The sequence below is a fragment of the Dipteris shenzhenensis genome, chromosome 26, assembly GCF_047967505.1.
Source record: "Dipteris shenzhenensis isolate YYH24624 ecotype China chromosome 26, Dip_SZ_1.0, whole genome shotgun sequence".
Lineage (NCBI taxonomy): Eukaryota > Viridiplantae > Streptophyta > Polypodiopsida > Gleicheniales > Dipteridaceae > Dipteris > Dipteris shenzhenensis.
The window spans coordinates 33,788,414-33,811,005 of record NC_141621.1 but is presented as its reverse complement, the minus strand read 5'-3'; the positions used below and the strand labels follow the sequence as shown (position 1 = coordinate 33,811,005).

The following is a 22,592-nucleotide window of genomic DNA, read 5'->3' as shown; positions in this document are numbered from 1 at the left end:
TAAAGCTTATATAAAATGTTTAATCAGTTGCAATGCCTTTAGCAACAAACAACAACTCATACAAGCAAATGCATTAAGCCTTTCCTATGATCTGCTACTGTTGAAGACAACAAGCAAATCAAAAGCAGGATCATCGCACTCACAACAGCCCCTGTTGCCCTTGTAGCCATGTGAAGAAGGTTCCTATCAGATGGCAGATGCTTGTGTTGAAGCCTTGTACATACGAACGACTAAACTAAGAACAGTCCAGATGCAGATGAAGGCCTAAATATCTACAAGGGTGAGTTTTGCAATGACCAGTCTTCAAAATTGGAAAAGCCATTACAGAAAAACAAAATTTGCACACGGGAATGGAAACCAAACAACAAAGAAATGAGTGAAACATTACACAATAATCCACAGCCTTGATTTCCTCCAATAATCAAACCATATCACCCAGTGAAACAGTTTTTTCATGTTGCTCAATGACATTCTTCTCTTCTGTGCCATTTTCGCTTCCTACCAGCCCCACAAGCTGCTCTTGTAGAAGGTCCAAGTTGAAATCATTGCTCAAGGTCTCACTCACAAATGTCACATTTTTGTCCTCTATTTCCAAAGAGGAGGTATGAACAGACAAACCATGAAAGACCTCAGGGCTTGATATTTCCCCCGAAGGTTCCTCTGCCTCAATTTTAGGCATTTTGTCTCTAGCAACTGGGTCTAAATGCGAAAATTCTCTGGGGGCTTCTTTCTCTGAGATCATTGATACATCTAAACCCTCTTCATTAACAATCCCTCCCGCAAAGGCACGTTTGGACTCTTGTTCACTCCTAGGTTTTACAAGTGTAAGCTTATCCACTGCTTTACAAAGGGCATGGTACTTGAGTGCTAGTTCCTTATAATCTCGAAGAAGAGATTCCACGTCTTCCACACGCAGATCTCCCACACTCGCATATAAAAAAGGAAATTCTCTTGCAAGCTGTCCTGTCCTGTCTGCATCTAGCACTGCAGAATATCCATCAGTTTGCAAACCAACAGTGGAGAGCTTGGCAGAATTGCTGAGGCCCCCTCCAGAGCCAATTCTGAAACTAAGACCTTGAGCATCCAAATTCTCAGTGGACTGTGCATGCATTTGTTCTGATAGCATCTCACTTGCATGAGAATGACTCATTCCATCTAAAGATCCCCTGGCAGCCTGCATGTTCCTTTCAAATTCTTTCTCATCCAGAGTGAGTGAAGATGCATCCAAATTCATAATAAATGATTCTGCTGACACCAGGTTTGTATAGAAGTAGGCTGCTTCAGATACCAGCCTAGACTGGTGTCGGTACCTCTGAATGTATAAAAGGTTTGAATGCAGCTGAGGTGGATTGGCCTGCACATGTGATCATAGTTAATCAGGACATACACATCTCTCTCTCTCTCTCTCTCTCTCTCTCTCTCTCTCTCTCTCTGTGCAGGGGAAACATGCTGAGTTCACACAGCAAATCATCACGAAGGGGACGGAAGATATGCTTGCATGGAAGGATGTGCTGTGAAAAAAGGCACAACAGCACCCAAAAAAGAGCTCATCTCTGAATGGAGGAAAAAAGAGGCATAACAGCAAGGCTATGAATGTACCGGTAAGAGGCCTAGCAGTAGAGCCATGTCAGATGCCAAGGCTTTATTTGAAAATATGGTCGTCAACCTCACCTGTGAATCAGCTTGGAGAGTGCACCAAGAAGGCCCATGGTAATTAAGATGCGGACAGCAAATGATAGATATACCCTCATGGATATAAGGGCCACACTGAAGGGCATCAAAATCTTTTTGGATGATGATATCACACTCCTACAGCAAGAGCACAGGAGAGGGGATGGTGCGAGTTATGGCAGCAAGGAAAGAAGGGAAATGGGCAGCCTACAGAGACGGTAAAGTGATTATCCGAGAAAGCGCACAGACAGGACAGAGGGAAGAAGGTGTAGTGAGCAACACATGACAGTGTCAAACCCATGAGATGAGAGCACACAATAAAACTGAAAATGATGATGTGGAATTGCAATGGCACCCTCTGGTCCGACTTCTCAAAGACATACACTGAAAGAGACCTGATCTTCTACACTGAGACACATGAGAGCCCTGAGAAAGGGCTTCCTCCAGTGACAGGATATGCTTGGGACTCAGCTCACAAGAGGGAATTTAGGAGAGAGAGCGGAGTACGATGCTCCAGGGGGGTGGCTGTCCTTTTCAAATCACACCTGAGACCACTCAGTATGACACCCCAATCTTGAATTTATTTCAGAAGAAAACTCAGGGACGTCGCTCAGCACTATTGTGCTTGTTGCGACTTACAAGACCTGTAAACACTCTTCAAATAGAGCCATAAGCGCTCTCAACACTAACTTCTGTGACCACACTACAGAGACACAGTTGAAATGATCAACATACAATCGGATGATCAAGGGCTGTTTGCCACACAGGCAGCACCAAGTTTCCCACAAAGGCTCAAACAGTAGAGTGACACAAACTTACTGATAAAAGAGCTGCAATACATTCTAAGAGCTACACTAACTCCTCACATCTGTGTAGAGAGAACCGACACGGTTGTCTTCAGCACATAACACCCTGTATGTTATATATAGAAGAACATGCCGACCCGCTGCGTACAATCCACTGCCTCGAAGGACTCCAGCACTGTCCACCAATCCAAGAGCAACGTAGAATATCATTAATTGACTTCCAAAGGTCGTGCAGCTCCATGAAAACTCTACGAGGTTCACCCCGAAAGACAAGAAAATACCAACAGTCCCCCCTTGAACTGAGTAGGGGAAAGAAAGTACTGCCATCACAAAAGATAGTATCGGTCCACACACGAGAACGAAAAAGAAAAGTTGAGATGAAAAATCTGAGGATTCTTCCACACAAGAATCCGAAGCTAACAGAAGGCACGGTCGATCTGGCATCACGGTCTGAGACAAAAAAACAAGTCTTTCTTTGAGTTCTTCCACTATACCAGTCGATTCTCTGTTCTTGAAATTGAATGCACGTATCTTTTTCCGATTGTTGCTCCTTGTCTTCTTGAGCTGCCCTGTCGGCAGAAGCTCTCCCTGCTCTATCCATCTTTATGGTTATTCCAATCTTCACCGCTGAACACTCTCCACTCAAATTTCCCACAGACTCACAGGAAAGCACCGCTCTGATACCACTCATTGGTATCTAAATGTAAAATCTTACCACATTACTGCATAAAATATAAAACCATCTATGAAGGATACGAGAGAGTATTACACATCAATCTTGAATTTATTTCAGAAGAAAACTCAGTGGCATGTTGCTCAGCACTGCCGTGCTTGTTGCGACTTACAAGACCTTTAAACAGTCTTCAAATAGAGCCATACGTGCTCTCAACACTAGCTACTGTGACCACACTACAGAGACACTAGTTGAAATGATCGACACACAGCCGGATGATCAAGGGCTGTTTGTCACACAGGCAGCACCAAGTTTCCCACACTAGAATATTACCACAAAGGCTAAAACAGTAGAGCGACACAGCTTACTGATAAAATAGCTGCAATACATTCTACACTAGCTCCTCACATCTGCGTAGATAGAACTCTTCAGCCCATAACACCCTGTATGCTATATAGAGGGACATGCCGACCTGCTGCCTGCAATCCACTGCCTCGAAGGACTCTAACGCTGTCCACCAATCCAAGAGCACTGCAGAATATCGTTAAATGACCTTCAAAGGTAGTGCAGCTCCATGAAAACTCCAAAGAACTTTGGTGAGTCATGAGGGACTCGGATGACCACCGCCTTCCACAAGCGCTCCAGGAATGATCTCGATCCTCATGAACCGTGAAAAGCCAACAATAGATACAATAGATGCCAGCGAAGAGAACTCCATGCATAGGTGAAAAGTGGCATAAGCATTCCTCCGATGATCCTTAATGCTAAATGAACCCCCTACAAGGTTCACCCCAAAAGACAAGAAAATGCCAACAATATGGACAAAGGGAGGTGGTTACCATCAGCAGCAGACAAAGAGCTCATGAGGATGAAGACCTTGGATGGCCTTCAGGGAAACAAGGAGACTGGGAGTTAGGAGAGCCATTTGGGCATCCAAAGGTGCACGTTATGTTCTTCATAATAGAATCCAACTCTAACTACATGATCCTCATCCAATGCTCATTGTCTCATGTGTCAGATGCGTGGGCCAAGGGCCTTTTGGCCCCCTTGTTTTTTAATTAACCACAAGATGCCATGAGGCTAAGGCCTATATTTCCAACAGAGCAAAGCTGTGCAAACAGGACTGCTCCTATAATCTATTAATGCTGCATTTGCTACCCATCACAAGGGCAAAGGGAAAACAACAAAGACTTTTGGGAAATGCAAGAATAATACTGGCAGCACATTTGATGCTAATAAAAGTCTGGTAAAGAAAAAGAAGAGGTGCAATTAGTATTAGAAAGGAACCTATACAGAGGGTATCCCTCAGCGGAAGACTTAAGAGTGCCCCTAGAATTACACACGGAAGTGTTTAATTACGGAATCAATACTTCTTTACTTATGTGTACTCAAACAGCCATGTCTGTATGTGCAGACTAGTAAATAGATAGTGCTTCAGAGATATAGATCCAACAAAAAATATATGTCTGTCCACAACCGGACACAATGTAAAAGAGGTCGAGGGTCCCACCAAACTGTGGTCCTCTGTCCCTACCAAAATGTTGTCACACTACCTCCGTGGCACTTCTAGATCCCTGAGCCCGTGGCTCCTCCCTGAGGTTCTGTAGACTTGGTCACCTATGCCGACAACCACACCTCCAAGCTATCCTTTCAGCCAGCTACCTGTGAGGCAATGAATGCCTAAAAGACTTGACCTCCTTGCTGCCAAGATGTGTAACCAATGGTGAGGCCCAAGCTTCTCCTATTCCCTTGGTCCTCGTGGATGTTGGCCCCAAGCTTTGCTACTCCGCTGCTGTAGTCTGCTCCCTTTATCTTTATACAGCTCTTCTTGGCTCATTGCCTGCAGGTCCTTGCCACCTCCATGCTGGCTGGCTGTGCCCTGCTCGATTCTGCACTCTGAAGTCTGGGAGCTTGTGGATTTTCAGACGGATTAAATTCAACGATCCTTGGATATAATAGGTGGTAAAACCCTCTCCAGCCTTTTGTTGGATATAGGAGAGGCTATTGCATGGCTAGGAGGCAGGGGGCTTGGGATACCCCCATACTCAGTGCATTTCTGGCTGTCTTGTGGCAGCACCTTGTGGTGACTGGCAGTGTTTCTAACATGTTTCAGAGTAGGTGGCAACCCTATGTATGTATACCTTTGTAAGACTAGAATATATCCAATCGTACAAATTCAGATTTTTGTTGTTCTAAAGACCAAATTCTACCAAGGAAACAAAAGAGAAGAAAAATTAGGTTTTAAAAAATTCTGAAAAAGAAAAGGTAGACATACTTAGCAAGCAATGCAACGCTTATGTCGTCATCCGTGCCCTATGGACTATACGGTCGACATGTGTACTTGCACGGCGGTTGCACAGCGGTGTACTTGTGTGGAAGACTTTGTGCACTACAACTTCGCGGCTGCTGCTGGACCTGGCCTTGAAAGCAACAGGGGTGTACTAGTGTAGAAGACTTTGTGGACTACAACTTCGCAGCTGCTGGACTTGGCCTTGAAAGAAACTACGGGTGCACGTGGGAAGTGCCAACCATGCACATGCTCTGACTGTGTAGTTGCAACTGCTGTTGTGTGTTGATGTGGTGAGCAGCCAACTGCTTGAACTGGGCAAGTATATGTGCGCCCGTGGGAAGGTGGCAACCTGCAAGTGCTCTGACTAGAAAGAAAGGAAAGACATAAAGTTTATTAAAGTCTTCGAAAGACTGATGGGTCTATGAGACTGGTAGAAAACTGATACAACAAGCAGAAAGGCTAGAGCTACTAAACGAGCATCATCACCCATGCTGAATGCTAAGTGCTAAGTAGTACATAGTCATATCATCAGTAATGGCATCGTCGTCGTCGTCGTCGTCGTCAGTCAGTCACCATCAATCACCATCAAGGCTGGCTGGCCCTCTTCAATGCAATGCGCCCCCCACAAGGGTATATGTGTGTCAGAGAGGTACTGATGTGTAACCAGTGATGGAGCGCTGGCGACTGTCTGTGGAGTTCCTCTCAGGAGTTACATGGTGGTTACTTGTGATAATTTCAGTTTCTGGCAGCCCTTGAACACTTTGACAGGTTAACCTGTGTGGTGGGGTTGCATTAATTGTTGGCAGCCCTAAAACCATTGTGAGTGGTTTACCTTCATGAGGAGTCAATACTCGATGTTTGGTCCATGGTGGGGGATTGGAAATATAGGCCTTAGCCTTGGTGTGGCCCAAACCCCTCGTGGCATCTTGTGGATGATAAAGAAATAAGGGGGCCAAAAGGCCCTTGGCGCATACCTCTGACACATGGTTTTCAAGGGATTTAACCCCATAAGTAAAGGTGGTATTCAGTGATCCTTGGATATAATAGATGCGTCCCGCCAGCCATTTGTTAGACATGCGAGAAGCTACTGCATGGCTAGGAGACGGGGGGCTTGGGTCCCCCCATACTCGGTGCATTCCTAGCTGCCATTTGGCAACACTTGGTGGTGACTGGCTGTTTTTCTAACATGCTCCTCCTGTAACAACAAAGTGACCAGCTGGTTAGACGTGTAGTACTTGGGATTGCCCAAGCCACCAACCTCAATGTAGTTGCAAATCCTTCGTAAGAATCAAAAAGTTCATTGAGTGTAGTGGACACAATCTGACTGTCTAGCACAGATTCATCAATGTTAGCCAATTGTTCAAGGGTTCATACATGCTTTCTCCTTCATCTATCTTCGAGGCATGCAATTGCTCTAAAAAATGTAACTCTTGCTTCATTGCAAATCAAATACAAGGAGGCTATTGCATCCCAAGCATCCTTTCGATGTTTTCCATGCCCTGATACAAGGACTTATGCTCTTTTCAAAGCAATTAAGGCATGGTCTTGTCCATCTGGCCTGCTCCGATATGGGAAGCAGAGGAGCAGATGTGTTTGGAAGATAAAGACCTAGAAGCATTGCAATTTGCCACCCCTTGAAGTGATTGCAGGTAAAATTGCAGGTACAACAAATAGGGATCTTGTGTCAACACTTGTAACAATGTTCCAAACATTGTTGACCACCAGCACATGACGCATTATGCATGCATACGTGGGGTAATTACTGCCATCAAGTTTATCTTCAACTGCAAACATTCCAAATAGATCATTCTTTGCCATATATAGTGGGAAAAATGCTCCAAAAATGGACTTGACTGTCAAGAACAACAAATTGCCTCAACTGTCCCAAGATGACTGAGGATAGTAATAATATAACAATAAGGGATAAATTGACTATACACAGATGCTGGGTCCAATGTCCGTTCAATCAGTACGTACTAATATCTGATGGGGGGATTGCTGGAAAAGAGGCTCCACCCTCTTGCCCTCCTCGAACTCCAAATAATTGTTAAAGTCTCCTCCTACAATCCACAAGTCTACATCCGGGAGGCACTCTTTGGCCCATCTCCAAAAGGAGGGCCTCTAATGATGACAAGCTGGTGCGTAAACATTCAAGATCCCAATCCTAGACTCCCCCCATCCTCGAGCCAATCCAAACCAATCATCCTCGTATGGGGAGAGGGGTTGTGCAAGACAACACATGGAGGGGGTGGGGGACGAGAGTGTTGGAGGGCGGGTGATGATAGTGATCCCTGGCTACACTATGACAGTAGTGAAAGGGGGAGGGGGGGGATTTGGAGCAGCTGAGGGGGGCAGCAAGGGGACTCTAAAGGGAAACCTCTCTTGTGACCTGGCCCTGGAGAGCCGACAAGGCTGGAGCACTAGCTCAAGTGGGTCTGCTCTAGAAGGTGGAAGATGATCTCTCCCTCAGGTTTCCGTGAACATCTAAAGGGGGCTCTCTCTCCCTATTTCCCCTGGGAAGGAGGAGCTAGTAGAGGACTTGTACCTGCCTATTATCCATAGGGGGGGCATCTGCAATTCTTCTGCTTCTTTCGGTCCACCCTAATCCAAGCCCCGCAAAAGAGTACACCCAGGGGGTCTAAGACTCTATATCCTCTTGACCTAGCCCGACGGCGCTACAGGTGGGTGGGAGCCAACGTAGCCCTTGTCCATCTTCCCCTGTGCCTGCAACATAGGCACTAACCAAGAAGATTGGAGCTCAACCCTCTACCGAAGCTCTCCCCCATCTAGTGTCTAAGCAAGATCTCCTACGACAAGACCCTTTGGACACTCTATGATCACCCCGAGTCATGAAATCTTGTCATCTCAAGAAAAGAGGCTGTTGTGCTAGTCAAAGAATCTGACACTTTGCTAAAACGACCTCCTATGGAGGACAACAAGGACCAATACTCCTTTAGAAGTCCCAAGAAACAAAGCATCACTAGGAATCGTGGCACTCAGTGTGTCGTGTCCATGTCGTCAACTAAATAACACGTGATACATTGGTATAAACACGTGATACTAGGTGCAGCCGAGGAAAGGGACTATGCTACTCCAAGGTGTCGGTGGTGACGGGGGAGCTCAACTAGAGAAGAAAGACTCTTCTCTCATAGATGGTGACCTCCAGGTTACAAGATCCGGTCACGTAGTTGGCTCCTCGTAGGCGTTAGCCCAACAAACAGCCCAAGTAGTGCTTTGCTATGAAGGGATTGAAGGGCATTCTTCACCTATTGTTTGTCCTTGTGGCAAAGTGCAATCCAAAGGCTATGGGAGTCAAGGGAGCTGCCATCTAAGACCCTCTTGCCAAACGAAAAGGGATTGAATGGCATTCTTCACCTATTGTTTGTCCTCATGGCAAAGTGCAATCCAACGGCTATGGGAGTCGAGGAGCTGCCATCTGAGACCCTCTTGCTAGACCAAAAGGTGCTGCTAGCGGGAAGGGGGGAGGCACAGAGAACAGCGAAGGAAGGGAAGAGGGAAAAGACAACAAAAAAACGAGGGAAAAGGGGTACTATAGAGGGACAGAAACCCTCCCAAAAGCCCAACCAAGGGGGGAAGAAGAGAGAGGGGGGAGGGGCAGGAACAAGTCTGGATTTAGTCCTCCAATGCAGCAAGTTTAGCCCAGCTGGTATGCAACCACCTTGGAAAAGAGGCACCCAATCCAAGGAGAAGGCACCTCAGCGAGAATCAGGCTACCAGCATGCAAGGGGGACCAAAAAAACCCCTTTGATTAGGCTAACGAAGATGAGGCCTGCAGGAGAGTTTTTTCTTCTTCTTCTTCTTCTTCTTTTTTGGGGGGGGTGGCGCAAACAGAGCAGGCACTGCAGAAAGCGCGCAAGGGGAGGAGATTCAGGAGGTACAAAGAAGTTGACAGCTGAGGAATGCAAAGCTCTCAAGGCATCATGTACGTGTAACCGATGTGGCCAAAAAGGTCATTATTGGCGTCAGTATCCCCAACGGATCGTTGAGGGGTCCAGTAACCAATTGGCCAATAGTGTTACTGCTGCGACCACGTATACTCCAGCCTTCTAGTAGCGCAAGGCAGGCCTTGCCAGCAGACTTTCCTGATCCAAATGGAGGTCTGCTTGCTTGTTTGTGGCAGCTTGACCTGTCGAGCCGGTGCAACAGGAAGGGAGTCATTTATTGAAGCAGGCTATCAGGCAAGACCTCGAGCCATGATGAGTTGTTCCCGCTGACTCAGGTGGCAGTATGTTACCGATTGGTATTCTGTTTGGACGTTTTGAACTGGAAGATCCAGAGGGAGTGAGGGAGTCTCCTAGTGCTCTGTTGCAGCTATTGTCTGATGCTGCTGGAGATCCGAATGGGTTAGCAGACTGCCATTGTGGGAATCCAGACATTGTTGATTGATCCTTGTGAGCTGTTATATGCCCGTGGTCATTGGAGCACTGAAATTCGTCGATCTGGCGACAGTGTACCAGTTTGAACTTGAGAAGGGGCTGTCTAGCTCTGAGATACGGGTGCCCATGTAGGGAAGCAGACCTGCACCGGAGGTAGTATCACTTGGATTATTGTTCCAGTATCTTCTGTTGGAGTCATGTACTAGTACCAGCAGTTGGATTGTTGTACTAGATGACCCAATGTGACCAGAGGATTGTACCTAGCACCTGTGGCCTGGGAGCAACAGTTCAAAGTTTCCAGTGATCATGCCAAGAGGGGGCTTCTCCTGTGGCGTTCTTTAGCGATGGAGTATCACACGATGGATTCCTCCTATTGTTCCAGCGGCACACCCAACTCCCTGGCCAGGATGCCTTTGAGCCTTGAATCCATTCAGCACTGTATTGGGGATCTAGAGAGGCCCAGAGGCTCAGAGGATTTAGCAGGGCATTGCAGACTTGCTCGGCAGGATGACAAGAGGCACCCTCTACATCACTTGGAGATATGTGGCTCAGTTCACATAGTCCAGCCCACAGGTCTCGTTTGAGGGAGTAGGTTCAGACAGGGATTTTCCCATAATCAGCCTAGATGGTGCGCTGCCCTCCCAGGATGACAAGAGGCACCCTCTACATCACTTGGAGATATGTGGCTCAGTTCACATAGTCCAGCCCACAGGTCTCGTTTGAGGGAGTAGGTTCAGACAGGGATTTTCCCATAATCAGCCTAGATGGTGCGCTGCCCTCCTTGCCTATGTGTGTTAAGTTCAGATGCGATCCTCCAACTTTGTATCCTCTTACAAGCTACAACTTGCCTTATGGGCAATCAATCTTGAATTTCTTGCAAAACACTTCCAAGCAAACTGGAGCAAGCTGATGAAACCCGCAAAAACGAGCAGCAACCATCATTCTACACATATAACATGTATCCTCATGTCACATTTACCTGGCCCATGGTGGCCTCTCTTCACTCAAATAAGGAAGGTTTGATGACAGCAAACAGTTCTATCGTATTTATGTAGAAAGGCGACACTAGTATAGCACTTGTTCACTAGAAGACTACAAAGTTCTTACTTCCTCAGTAATCTAGCAAGGAGGTTTTCTCTTTATCTGCTTGCTAGTCTTAACTAGATTTATAAATTATATGCCCTAGGCACTCTCCTTAGTAATATTCATATCTCATTTGATTGATACCATCAGCTATACTTGATCTTTGCATTATGTCAACAACAGTTTTCGTATCTCGTTTCCTGCATAAGCACAAAAATAACCATCCAAGAAAATATCAACTCTGCCATCTATAAGACAACAACAAATGTGCAAACAAAGACTGACTCACCTTTATTGTCACATAAATGAGCACCGGCAGAAACTCATCAGCTCCCGGAGGACTTTCATTTGCAGCCATAGATACGTTGAGTATAACTCTGCTACAATTCAGTATGCTTACAAGTTTATCCCGAGGAGCCTTATAGGTATTTATTTTTTGCAGCTCCTTTTGAGCTAGCTGAGCAATAAACAAGAACATTCAAATGTCAAATCTCTCTCTCTCTCTCTCTCTCTCTCTCTCTCTCACACTATCCTGAAGTACATTGTGTACATCAACAACTGACCTAAATTGGATTTTGTTTTCTGTGTTGCCCAAAGGGTTCACAAGGCACATTGATAAACATAAGCAAGTTCAACCATACATTGTTTCAAAAGACAAGAAACTCTAGTCATTTGATGGCAAAAAGTCTACGGGTATGATAACAAGAAGCTTAATAATATGTAGATATTGCAATTCCATATCTAGAAATTACCTCCAAAAGTTGTGTGATGCTAAAGGTAAACACATTGAAATGACTATTTTTGTCCATCTACTGAGAATCAATATTAGGTTATCACAACAAATAGGGGGGCGGAAAGGAATTCATTAAGGTAGAATAAAAAGTGACTTGAGTTCTCAATAGAATAGCACGATAGCTTTGCCTGAGCTGGCTGCCAGCGTTGGAATGCTTCGGGGTGCCTCCCTGCTACCTAGCAATGTAGGCCATGGGCAAATGTGCAAGGAATCATTCCATTGATGACAAATTTGAAGCTTCTTGAAGATTCTGCTGCATGGATCATGTAGATAAAGCATGGCTGGACTTTGCAGAGGAGCCATGTAACTTGCATCGTGACCTCACAATGGATTAATACTTCGTTATCTTTGACTGGCAAGAAACATTTTTTCAAATTGTATGTTGTTAGTTAAAGTAAAGAATTGCTTTCACCTAAAATAAGTTTGATCAAGTGATAACTTTAAAGAACACTTGCAATTCTTTACTAGAATGCTCATTTTAGTCTTACAAAACCAAAATACAAGTTATTATTAACTTCTCAATATAAGGGGGAAAGACAAACCATTCCAACTTGATGATAAATACAAACCCCGATATGACCAAAGCCCACTCCATTATGAGATACAATTGTAAATAGGATATAAGGATGGATGTATTGGATAAGGAATATAAGTATAAAGATACCAAATAAATTAAACATTAGGGGAGATTTGGATTCAAAAAGGGCCTCATAAGGAATAAATTAGAAAAATGGATTAAGAACTAAAAAGGCCTATGGAGGGTCCCATCACCCCCTAAAAAGAGCATCCCCTAGGCTTTTGGTGGTCCCAACCATCCCAAAAGAGTGCACCTCCCCCTTCCACTTGGAAGAGGTCCTATATCCAAAAAGTTGCCCCTTTGTACCTACCAAGGTGGTTCCCATTCGGGCCGTGCCTCCGCCATCCCTTGGGGCCTACTAATCCGTACTATCTAGTTGAAAAAACTCAATGATCACGCTTAGTGGAAATTGGCTATTCACGCGATCTCGTCTATGTGCCCTGAGCAAATGGTCCATGTGCCGGAAGGCCTCATGAATTAAAGTCTCCAAGCATCTCTGACCCAAGTAAAGCCAAAAGTCTTGAGACACCAGTTCGAACCCACCCCTGAAAAGACAATAATAACAACTTTAAATTTTGTAGTACACAGGTCATCTAAAAGCAAAGTGCTCATCTGACTCAATCTCTTACATATCACATGGAGTGCAGATCCAACCATCTCTAGATATGCCCCCAACCTGCCCACTCTCATGCGTAGTCGGTGCGATGAGACACGAACTACCCAATCGATGACCTCAAATAAGGGGGGACATGGATCCGTATATAGCATTGTGGGTCAATGAAGCCCTTCTGGGGGACCTTACTATGTGCATTGGTATCAAACTTTTGTGTAAGAGCTAACAAGTCCCAAACTGAGCTTACACTGATGACTTTACGGGATCATGCACATTCAAGGATTGCAAGCACTGCCAGAGTCAAAGGCAAGAAGAGGGCATGCAATTCAACATTGAGAACTCCTACAGGGAGTTGCTTGCACAGCTAGCACAGGCTAGAGGAGATCCTTTGTTTTGTAGTTTGGAAAATTCTCGTGCACAAGAAGCTCCCTTTGGAGCAATGTGGAAGGGCATGGAATCTTTGAATGCCACTTTTTTCCTTTCTTCAAATGAGAATCCAGATAAAGTGAGAAGCCTCGCCATGAGGGCAAGAAAAAGAGAAAATGAGATGGCCATGAAGAGAAGACTCATTCTAGGAAGAAAAGGACCAAACGTCTCCAGTTCTTCCTCATCTTCTTCTAGTTCCACTTCTTCATCTTCTTCTTCAGGAACATCCACTCATAGGACTAGAAATAAGAGTTCATCCAAAGGCATACAAAGCCTTTGGAATTTAAGGAAGGTGGAAAGTTTGTAAAGTTTGCAACTTTCAATAGCCAGTACGGTCATACTATTCATAAGGCAGTTTCATGCTGCCTTTGGCACACAGAACTTCCATGAGTCATCAAAATTGTGTATGGTCAGCTTGCATCTGATAAGTACAGCCAGTGCATGGTGGAGTGCATGGTGGAGTGCACAGACCATAGATGGTTCAGCTGCTAGGCACTGGTAGGGCTTTAAGAAAGATTTTTTAAGCAATTTATGCGAAAGCAATTCAAGGACCATGTCCTCCTCAGTTGGGAGAGCCTGCACATGGATGAAGGGGATTCAGTGGAGACTTATAATCAGAAGTTCTGGGATGCATATCTGTAGATTGCACCTTTTAATAAGAAGATGTCCAAGAAGACCCAACTCAAGAAATACACGCCTGGCCTGACTCCCAAGATCCAGGCTGTGGTAAAACCCAACACCACAAAAGTATTCAGGACAATGCATTCAGCCTCTGTGGCCAGTTTAATGCAGATGCAGGATCCCACCACTGTGCCTTCCTTACAGGCTGGGACAGCAAAAAAGAAGTCAACCACGTCCCAATTTGAGAAAAAGGAGTTTCCCGAATCCCAAGGCTCAAAAGAGGGAATATCAGCCTCAAAAGCCAAGGGTAAACCAAGTGCAAAAAGCCTATAAAGGAAAACCGCAATTTACTCCTGAACAAATTGCCATTATGCAAAAAGAGAGCAGATGCTTTAGGTGTGCCAAAGAGGGGCATGTGGCTGCCAAGTGTCTTGAGAAGCCTTCAGGCTCGAAGGAGCAATGTAAGACCCAAGTACGACCCAGGCCCGTGGCGGGTGCAATCCCTGATGCTTTGGGAAGAGTCTCAAATCCAAAAGAAAGATAGTTGCAGCTTCATGGGGCAAGTTAAGAGACCAGCAAGCACTTATTCTGTTTGATCCAGAGACTACTGATAACCTCATATCAAAAGACCTGGCCCTGACACTGGGACTAAGGACCGAAGAGTTGGACAGCTTCGATGACAATCAAATGTTCCATGGGGATCATGTGCCTATTAGTCCCTTGATTGGGAAACTTTGTGTCCATGTACAAAGTTACGTAGATCAGGAGTACTTCATTTTCCCTCTTAAGCATCATGATGCAGTTCTCGAAATGCCTTGGTTTCATTGCAAGGCAGTGAAGTTGTCTCTTCCTGAAAGAGTGCTTGAGTTTGTACATGGGGGTAAAGTGAAATGTATCGTTGCCAGGAATAAACGGGAGACCATCCCCATTGTATCTGATGTTTCTGTTGGCAAGGCAACAAAATCTAAGTTCCAACGTACATGATTTTCATTAAAGAAAGAGATTAGAAATGCATGCTGATTTGAATGATGTTCATAGAGAAAATTTTCAGTTTTTTGAAAATTTAAAGATTGCTTCTCAAATGTTTTGCCAAGCGAGTTACCCCTTGGGAGGCTAGAAGACCATTGTATCGACCGATGCCTAGCAGTGAGCCACCAAATAGACCACCTTACAAGGTCAGTGCTACCTAGAGAGGATGTTATGGCTCAAGTACAGGACTAGCTGTCCAAAGGCTTCCTTGTCTTCTCATACAGAAGAAAGATTATTCATTCTATATGTGCAATAGATCTGAAAAGTGGTTATCACCAAGTCCGCATACAACCACAGGATGTGCACAAGATAGCATTTTGCACTACTTTTTATCTATATGAATACCTAGTCATGCCATACGAGTTGACAAATACCCCTGCTACCTTTAATCAAATGATGGATCTTCCATCCTTATAGGCAATTCAGGTACCTTCTTTGATGACATCATAGTCTTTTCCAAGTCTGAAGAAGAGCACACGGAACACCTTGCTACTATCTTCCAAGAGCTACATAATCATCGGCTCTATGCCAATAGCAATAAGAGTGAATTCTTCCTAGAAGAGATCCAATATCTAGGGCATATCATTTCCAAGAATGGAATTTAAACCAAGAGTGAATTCTTCCTGGAAGAGATCCACTATCTAGGCATATCATTTCCAAGGATGGAATTTAGATGGATTCTCTTAAATCAAGCTATTTAGGAATGGCCTGAGTTGAAAAGTATTCATGAAGAACGTAGCTTTTTGAGTCTTTGTTCAGACTACAAAAGGTTTATCACGCACTTTGTTGATATAACTGTCCCACTTCATGTAATGATATATGTATTTAAGTACAAACTATATGCATATATGATATACTTTTATAACGCAGTTTTTAGTCGTTTGAATTCATCTCAAATCTCAGGGGGGCGGAGAGTCTCTCTCTCTCTCTCTCTCTCTCTTCTCAGATCTCGCAGCTTGCTCTCAGTCTCTCGAGTTCCATCTACAATTCTTTCCCAAAACAGCTTTTTGAACACCTGTCAGATTGCATGAGCCACAAAGAAGCGCATTCAATACACTAAAAAGCAACCTGACTACAGAACCAATTGCGGTAGTCCCCGATTTGTACAAGCCTTTTGATGTAGATTGCGATGCTTGCAGGGGGCTGCACTTTATGAGAATGGCCATGTAGTGGCTTATGAAAGCCAGAGACTATGGGATGCTAAGAGATACCTAAGAATCTATGAAAAATAATTGCTAGTTGTGATTCATGCCATTAATGCATGGAAGCACTATCTCTTGGGTGCAGATTTTACTGTAAAGACTAACCTACCAAAGTCAGAGACACATGAAATGGCCAAATATGCTGTCAATGTATCATTTTCAGATTGTCCATACCACGAGCTCAGAATAGAGTGGCTGATGCTTTATCTCAAAGAACCCAGGTCAATAATGTGACTATTGCTGCCTATCACAAGGATCTTGAAGAGATGAGGGAGCACGATGCCACTTATCCAGACTTTGGAGAGATTATGCAGCGAATGAAAGAGGGGCAGTCAACAAGTCAGTATTCCATGAAAATAGCTACTTAATGAAAGATGACTACATATGCATCACCTGATATTTGAGGCAAAAAATTCTAGAGGAATGCCATGCACCTCCATATGATGGACATAGAGGGATTATAGTAACCACTCAGGCTTTAGATAGGTATTTTTATTGGCCATCCATGAGTAAAGATATACACCAGTTTGTTGTGGAATGCCTTAATTGTCAAAAGGCCAAATATGACAAACGGAAGGCACTTGACCTACTAATGCCTCTTCGTGTGCCTCAGGCACCATGGGAAAGTATAGCAATGGACTTCATCTTTGATTTTCCACGATCAAAGTCAAGGAATGATAGGATATGGACTATAATTGTGACAGATTCAGCAAACAAGCCCATTTCATTCCAATACGCAAAACCATAAAGGTGGATCATATGGCCAACGTTTTTATGGCACAGATCTTTAAGCACCATGTTATGCCAAATTCCATTGTCAGTAATAGAATGACCAGCCTATTCTTTGATAATATGGGGACGAATCTGAATTTTCTTCTTCTATACATCCCCAGGCACATGGTCAAAGTGAAGTAGCAAATTCAACAATTTTAGATCTTTTGAAATCCTATGCGGCTGACCAAAAATCAGATTGGGAAATGTACCTTCCGCTCATGGAGTTTGCGTACAATAGTACAATACATTAGCTCCACAATGAAAGTCCCCCTTTGAGGTCATTTATGAAAAGATGATTCTGCCACCAATCCTGAGGACCAAATAGGAGATATTTGCAGCTGCCCAATATGTCAGAGACCTGCAGACAACATTCACCCAGGTTCGGACAGCAATAGAGAGGTCTCAAGAGAAGCATAAGAAAGCTGCAGATAAGCACAAGGACAGCTAGATCTCAAGCGAGGGTGCGAGGGTATTGGGTACTTTTGAAGTTTGAAAAAGCCACTCTCCGCAACCTTAAGGGCAAAGAGAAGGTGTATGCCAAGCTATCTACTATGGCCCTTTCAGGGTCACAGGTGAGATTAATGAGGTAGTATACAAACCAGAGTTGCGAGAGCATTGGAAGATTCACAATGCCTTTCTTCTAAAGAAATTTCAAGGGCTGAAGCCTATAGAACCTGCAATGGAAGATCCACCTAAAGTGGATGAGCTGGAGGAGGTCCTTCAGCCACAGAGCTGATTGTGTACTATACCATATGCAGAGGCCCTCACGGCAAGGAATCTTAGAGGTACCTTGTAAAATGCAAGAATTATTCGGCATTGAATGCCAAGTGGATGGATGAAGACATGTTGCCTGACTATCCACAAGTTTTGGATATTTACGAAGAGATTTTCAGTTCAGGTCAACTGAATAGAAGCCGAGGGAAGGTCACCAAGCTGTAAATATTCCAAGTAAAATGTTGAGTTGACCTTTTATTTGACCAAGTTAATGAGTTTTTGGTTTATTTTAATTACAGTCAAAGAGTTATTTTTATTGGTCAAAGTAATGACTTTGGTCAAAGATACTTGACTCCAATCAAGCCTGACTCCGGTCAAGGAGACTTGCCTTCAGCCAAGAGGGTTGACTTTAGTCAACCAAGATGTTCCACCCCAAATTCGAGAGACCTAATTATAGTTAAGGCGCCTTGACTTCCAGTCAAAGCCCTTAATTATAGTCAAACAGGTTGAGCCCGGTCAACCAAAGAATTGAATGTGCACATGTATTTTGGTTTGCTTGGTGTGGACACCCACAGAGACTAGAAATTACTCTAGAGATTTATTTTGCATGCAAAGGCTCAATTAAGGGGTGCAATGGCTATGTGCTTTAATTAATTATTGCAGGTTTCCAAGAGTTGTTTAAGATCCTTGAATTAAGGAGGTGTCCATGTGACCGAGGGCTACGAAGGCTCCAGAGTTGCCCATGTAAATTCAAAGTCGTCCAGATTATGGCAAGTGGCATGTTGCCAAGTAGGGAGTTTGATTCGTCCACTCTCATGTAAAATCACAGATTCCATGAACAATTATGGGGCTTCTGTCTGCACGCTTTGTACTCAGAACTTTTTATCAGAAATAAAGACCTTTCGGGGGGGGGGTGTCCAGCCTATGTTGGTTCTGGGCCCTAATGTGTGTAAAAGAGAGAGAGAGAGAGACACACACACACACACACAGACACTGAGAGACAGAGAGAGACAGAGAGAAACAAAGAAAGAAAGAGAGTTTATTAAGTCTTTGGAAGACCGATGGGACTATGAGACTGTGAAAATCCTGACACAAGCGAGCTGTGAGGGTGGAGCTACTAAATGAGCATCCACACCAATGCAGAATGCAAAAAAAGGCAGAATGGTAGTACTAAATACTGAGTACAACATAGTCATGTCAGTGGTCAACTACATATCAGTCACATCATCAGATAAAGCTATGCTGGACGAATTCAGAAAATGAGATAATTGACGAGATGTGTGAAAATGTCCAGTCTCACTACATGGCAGATATGGCAATCCATATGTATAGAGGACGTAGAGGGCACTCAGGTATACTCTTTGCAGTCCCTTTGCATTGTCTAATAGAACATCATCCATACTCTTAGGCCACCTGGGCCAGGATTCAGGGCTCTTCCCACACCGAAGCTGGGAGAGATCTTTATTAGGGAGTGGGACTATGGACTCTCTTTCTCACACACGCCCACAGGCCCTTCGTGCCATTTCCAGTCTCCAGATTGGTCGTGCCATTTCCAGTCTCCAGATTGGCTTAACAAGCGGTAGTTTTGCATGATTATTTCTAACTCTTAATATGCTTTAACACGAACCTCTCAAAGTCATTGTATTTTCTGGTTATTCTTAATAGAAGTTGCCTTTTTGCATGCATAAGACATAATAGGCAGCTTGGAAAAGGTAATTACTTTACTATACAGAAGTTCAGCAGTGTCCACAACAACCAATTCATGCATCTCAGTGGTATACTTGAGGTCTGTCTTGAACTCGTAGTGCCATTACTACACCATTCATACTCTGGTAAAATCAATTTTCATATTGACATTCAAATCCTTTACAGAAGCAGATGTAGGGGGGAATGAAGAGCTTGATTCATTTTTTAAATCTACTTGGAACTAGAATCAAAAGAAGCATTCTTCATTATAAAGTCTCTCTTCTCACAGCCACCTTTGCCTAAAAAAGGGTTGTTGTTGCAGTGTCTATGATTTGTTCCCATGCTTACACCACTGATACCTCACATAACATGAGTAGCAGCTTATTTAACTATCAACTTGCCCCCAAACCACTGGTTGGCTTCTGTTTACCCTTCCTTCAGACATAAGCAGCAAGAAAGTAACAGTAAAGATGACTTCTTACTAGCCAGGAGGTTTCATTCTGGAACTTGGGTGGGATATCCAGATGTTCTGGTCTAATGAATTGCTGCAGCATACGTATCTTCTCAAAGAGCTTCTGATCATCTTCTGCATCTTCTGGAAGTGGAGCAAAAGCCCTATTGAAGAGTTTTGTCATCAAATACTTCTCCAAACCCTACAGTCACATGCAAAACGCATTAGCTGGTAAAGAATTGTCAAGTTTGCAGGGAGTGGATTAGGTTTACCTGATTTCATCTTTTCTGATCTAAATTAAGCCAGAGACAGGTGGAGCATACGAAGTAAATTGATCAAAAGAGGTTCACAATAAAGACTTTTAATAATTGTCAAATCGTCTATATTGCCAGGCACGTACTTCAGCAAAGTTGGAAGACTTTAAAATATGTCTTCAAGGGAGTGAGAATTTATATAGCTGTAATCACAATACACATCAAAATTTCCTTTAAAGTAGATCTAATTCCTGATAGCAAGATTCAGAGAATTTTTCAAGGTCGTAGTAAACAGTGTGTCATTGCTTCATATCCCAAACTTAAATCTTTATAACCATAACCACATGCCACAGACTCCCTACTAGAAGGATGTGATTGTCCTAAAAATAAAGAAAAAGTCACACAACAAACAATGTTTTACCAGTCATAATGCTGACCCAATATCTTCCATGTATGAAATGACGATAATCTGCATTGATAACAGCAAGAAATGTGTACTATTTTGCAAATGTTAATAACAAATGTTTCAGTAACCCTAAATACTCACGCAAAGCTCCTGCCCGTAAGTTGGATATTTTTTATATATACTTGCAAATTGTTGCACCCTATTGATACTACTAGCTTGGCAGATGCAAGCCAGCTGCAGCATGCACGTGACAGGCACATATGTTTCCATAAATACAGTAGTAAGTCTGCAAGTAAACCATATAATCGTCTTATATCCTGGATCTCCTTCAACCCCTTGGTTGGTGAAGAAGCAATGTAGAATCCCTTCTTAGGATCTAACTAAACACAGTCCAAACAACAATCAGTAAAACTAAAGCATAATCAGCAGGTGACTCACCTCCCAGCCACCCCCGAGCACGTGGGCTAGGGATCAAACTCCCAGAAGCCCATGCCTATAGCTCTGGCATCCTATACCACCAAAACCCGTTCCCAAGGAAAAAAAGGGTTGGCCATGTCTTCAAAAGGTGGAATGTATAAAAAGCCAAATGTTTGACTTTGGTCTTTATTGTTGTATGCACACATTTGAGAATACAAGCTCTCTTTCTCTTCCATGAGTTGTATTGAGTGTACTCCTGCTTCCTATCATAGTGCCTTTGTGATTGCCACTCCCCAACCCCCTTCTTCATTACCCTCCCCTTTCCCTTCTCCCCTCCCCTTCTTCCTCTCGGTGGAGTCACATCGCAACAATCAGGAAGCTGCTTGCATGACACAAGTGGATGACGAGCCTTTGCATTGCTCCTCACCATGGGAGTCGAGGAGGGATTTGATGAACTTCCCCATGACACGTCAGTCACCGCCGGACTACACATTTTTGGCACCATTGCAGGGATTATCTAGGTACGCTTTTGCATTGTGCTTTGTTTTCTTCCGTTAAACTACCCATTGCTCAACATTTCTAGCTTAACTAGGAGGGTTGAAGTTAGCGTATAAGGAGGAGTTTGGGAGAGAAATGGAAGAGTGCTGTTTTTTTAGTTGGAAAGCATTTTTAGTTGAATGGATAGTATGGTTTTTTGTTGTTAAATCATAGGAGCATAGCTGAGGTGATTGCTAAGCAACTTGAGAGGTCAAGTCCAATATGAAATGAATCTAAGAGTGAATTTCAGAATAGTTTGAAAGGAGTAGACAGTCACATTGTGTCAAAAGACTTATGCAGTTGTTTCTTCAAAGCACTAATCTCCTGCTGAGATTTGCTGGCAATCAGCATGTCATCCACATATAGAATGAGTAGCATCAAACTGCCATCCTTTGCCCGCTTGGTGTACAAGCAATGATCGGTCTCACACCTATGATACCCTTGGGACTGCATGAAGGCATCAAACTTCTTGTACCATTCTCTTGGCGCCTGCTTGAGTCCATACAAGCTCCTCTTGAGCTTACACACAAGCTGCTCTTTCCCTTTAACAGCATATCCCTCTGGCTGACTCATATAGATCTCATCATGGAGATCTCCGTGAAGAAAAGCAGTCTTCACATCCATCTGACATAAATCCATGTCCTCATGAGCAACAAGAGCTAACACTGCTCTCAAAGTAGTCATCTTGACTACAGGGGAAAAGATCTCATCAAAATCAATGCCCTTCTCCTGCTTAAATCCCTTGGCAACCAATCTGGCCTTATACCTCGGTAAAGCATTTGAATCCACTTTGACTTTGTAAACCCACTTGCATGGCAAAACCTTTCTGCCTGCAGGTAGCTGCACCAAGTCCCATGTATCATTTTGAAGTAGGGAGTCCATTTCTGACTACATGGCTTTCTCCCACTTCCTTTTCTCTGTTCTTCCCATAGCTTCCTTGAAGCTGGAAGGCTCACCACAATCTGTCAGCATGATAAAATCAGCCACATTATTGGCTCCTGGAACAAACCTGGCAGGAGGCCGTTGTACACGGGTGCTCCTCCTAACAAAATGTTCCGGATTAGGTTGCTGTCCAGCCTGTTCGTCATGCATGACGGGTGGCTGTACCACCATATCTGGCTGTTCTACAGCCCCATCTGCTGGCATATCCAGTGGTGCATCATTGGCAAAAT

The 22,592-nt window shown here is 43.9% G+C and overlaps 1 protein-coding gene across 3 annotated transcripts in view; it reads right to left on the bottom strand.

Annotated features, from left to right (window-relative positions):
* Positions 1–239: 239 nt before the first annotated feature.
* The window catches only part of LOC147884987 (vacuolar protein sorting-associated protein 9A-like), a 45,846-nt gene continuing 23,493 nt past the window's right edge, over positions 240–22,592 (bottom strand). The window contains exons 3-5 of one of the 3 annotated variants that reach the window (XM_087397836.1): positions 19,838–20,008; positions 11,210–11,377; positions 240–1,354 (exon numbers count right to left, since the gene is read on the bottom strand). In XM_087397836.1, coding sequence (XP_087253962.1) covers positions 422–1,354; positions 11,210–11,377; positions 19,838–20,008 — 1,272 coding nt within the window. In that variant the 3' untranslated portion in view covers positions 240–421. The remainder of the gene's footprint in view (positions 1,355–11,209; positions 11,378–19,837; positions 20,009–22,592) is intronic. The other 2 variants (XM_087397837.1, XM_087397835.1) reach the window with 2 other exon arrangements.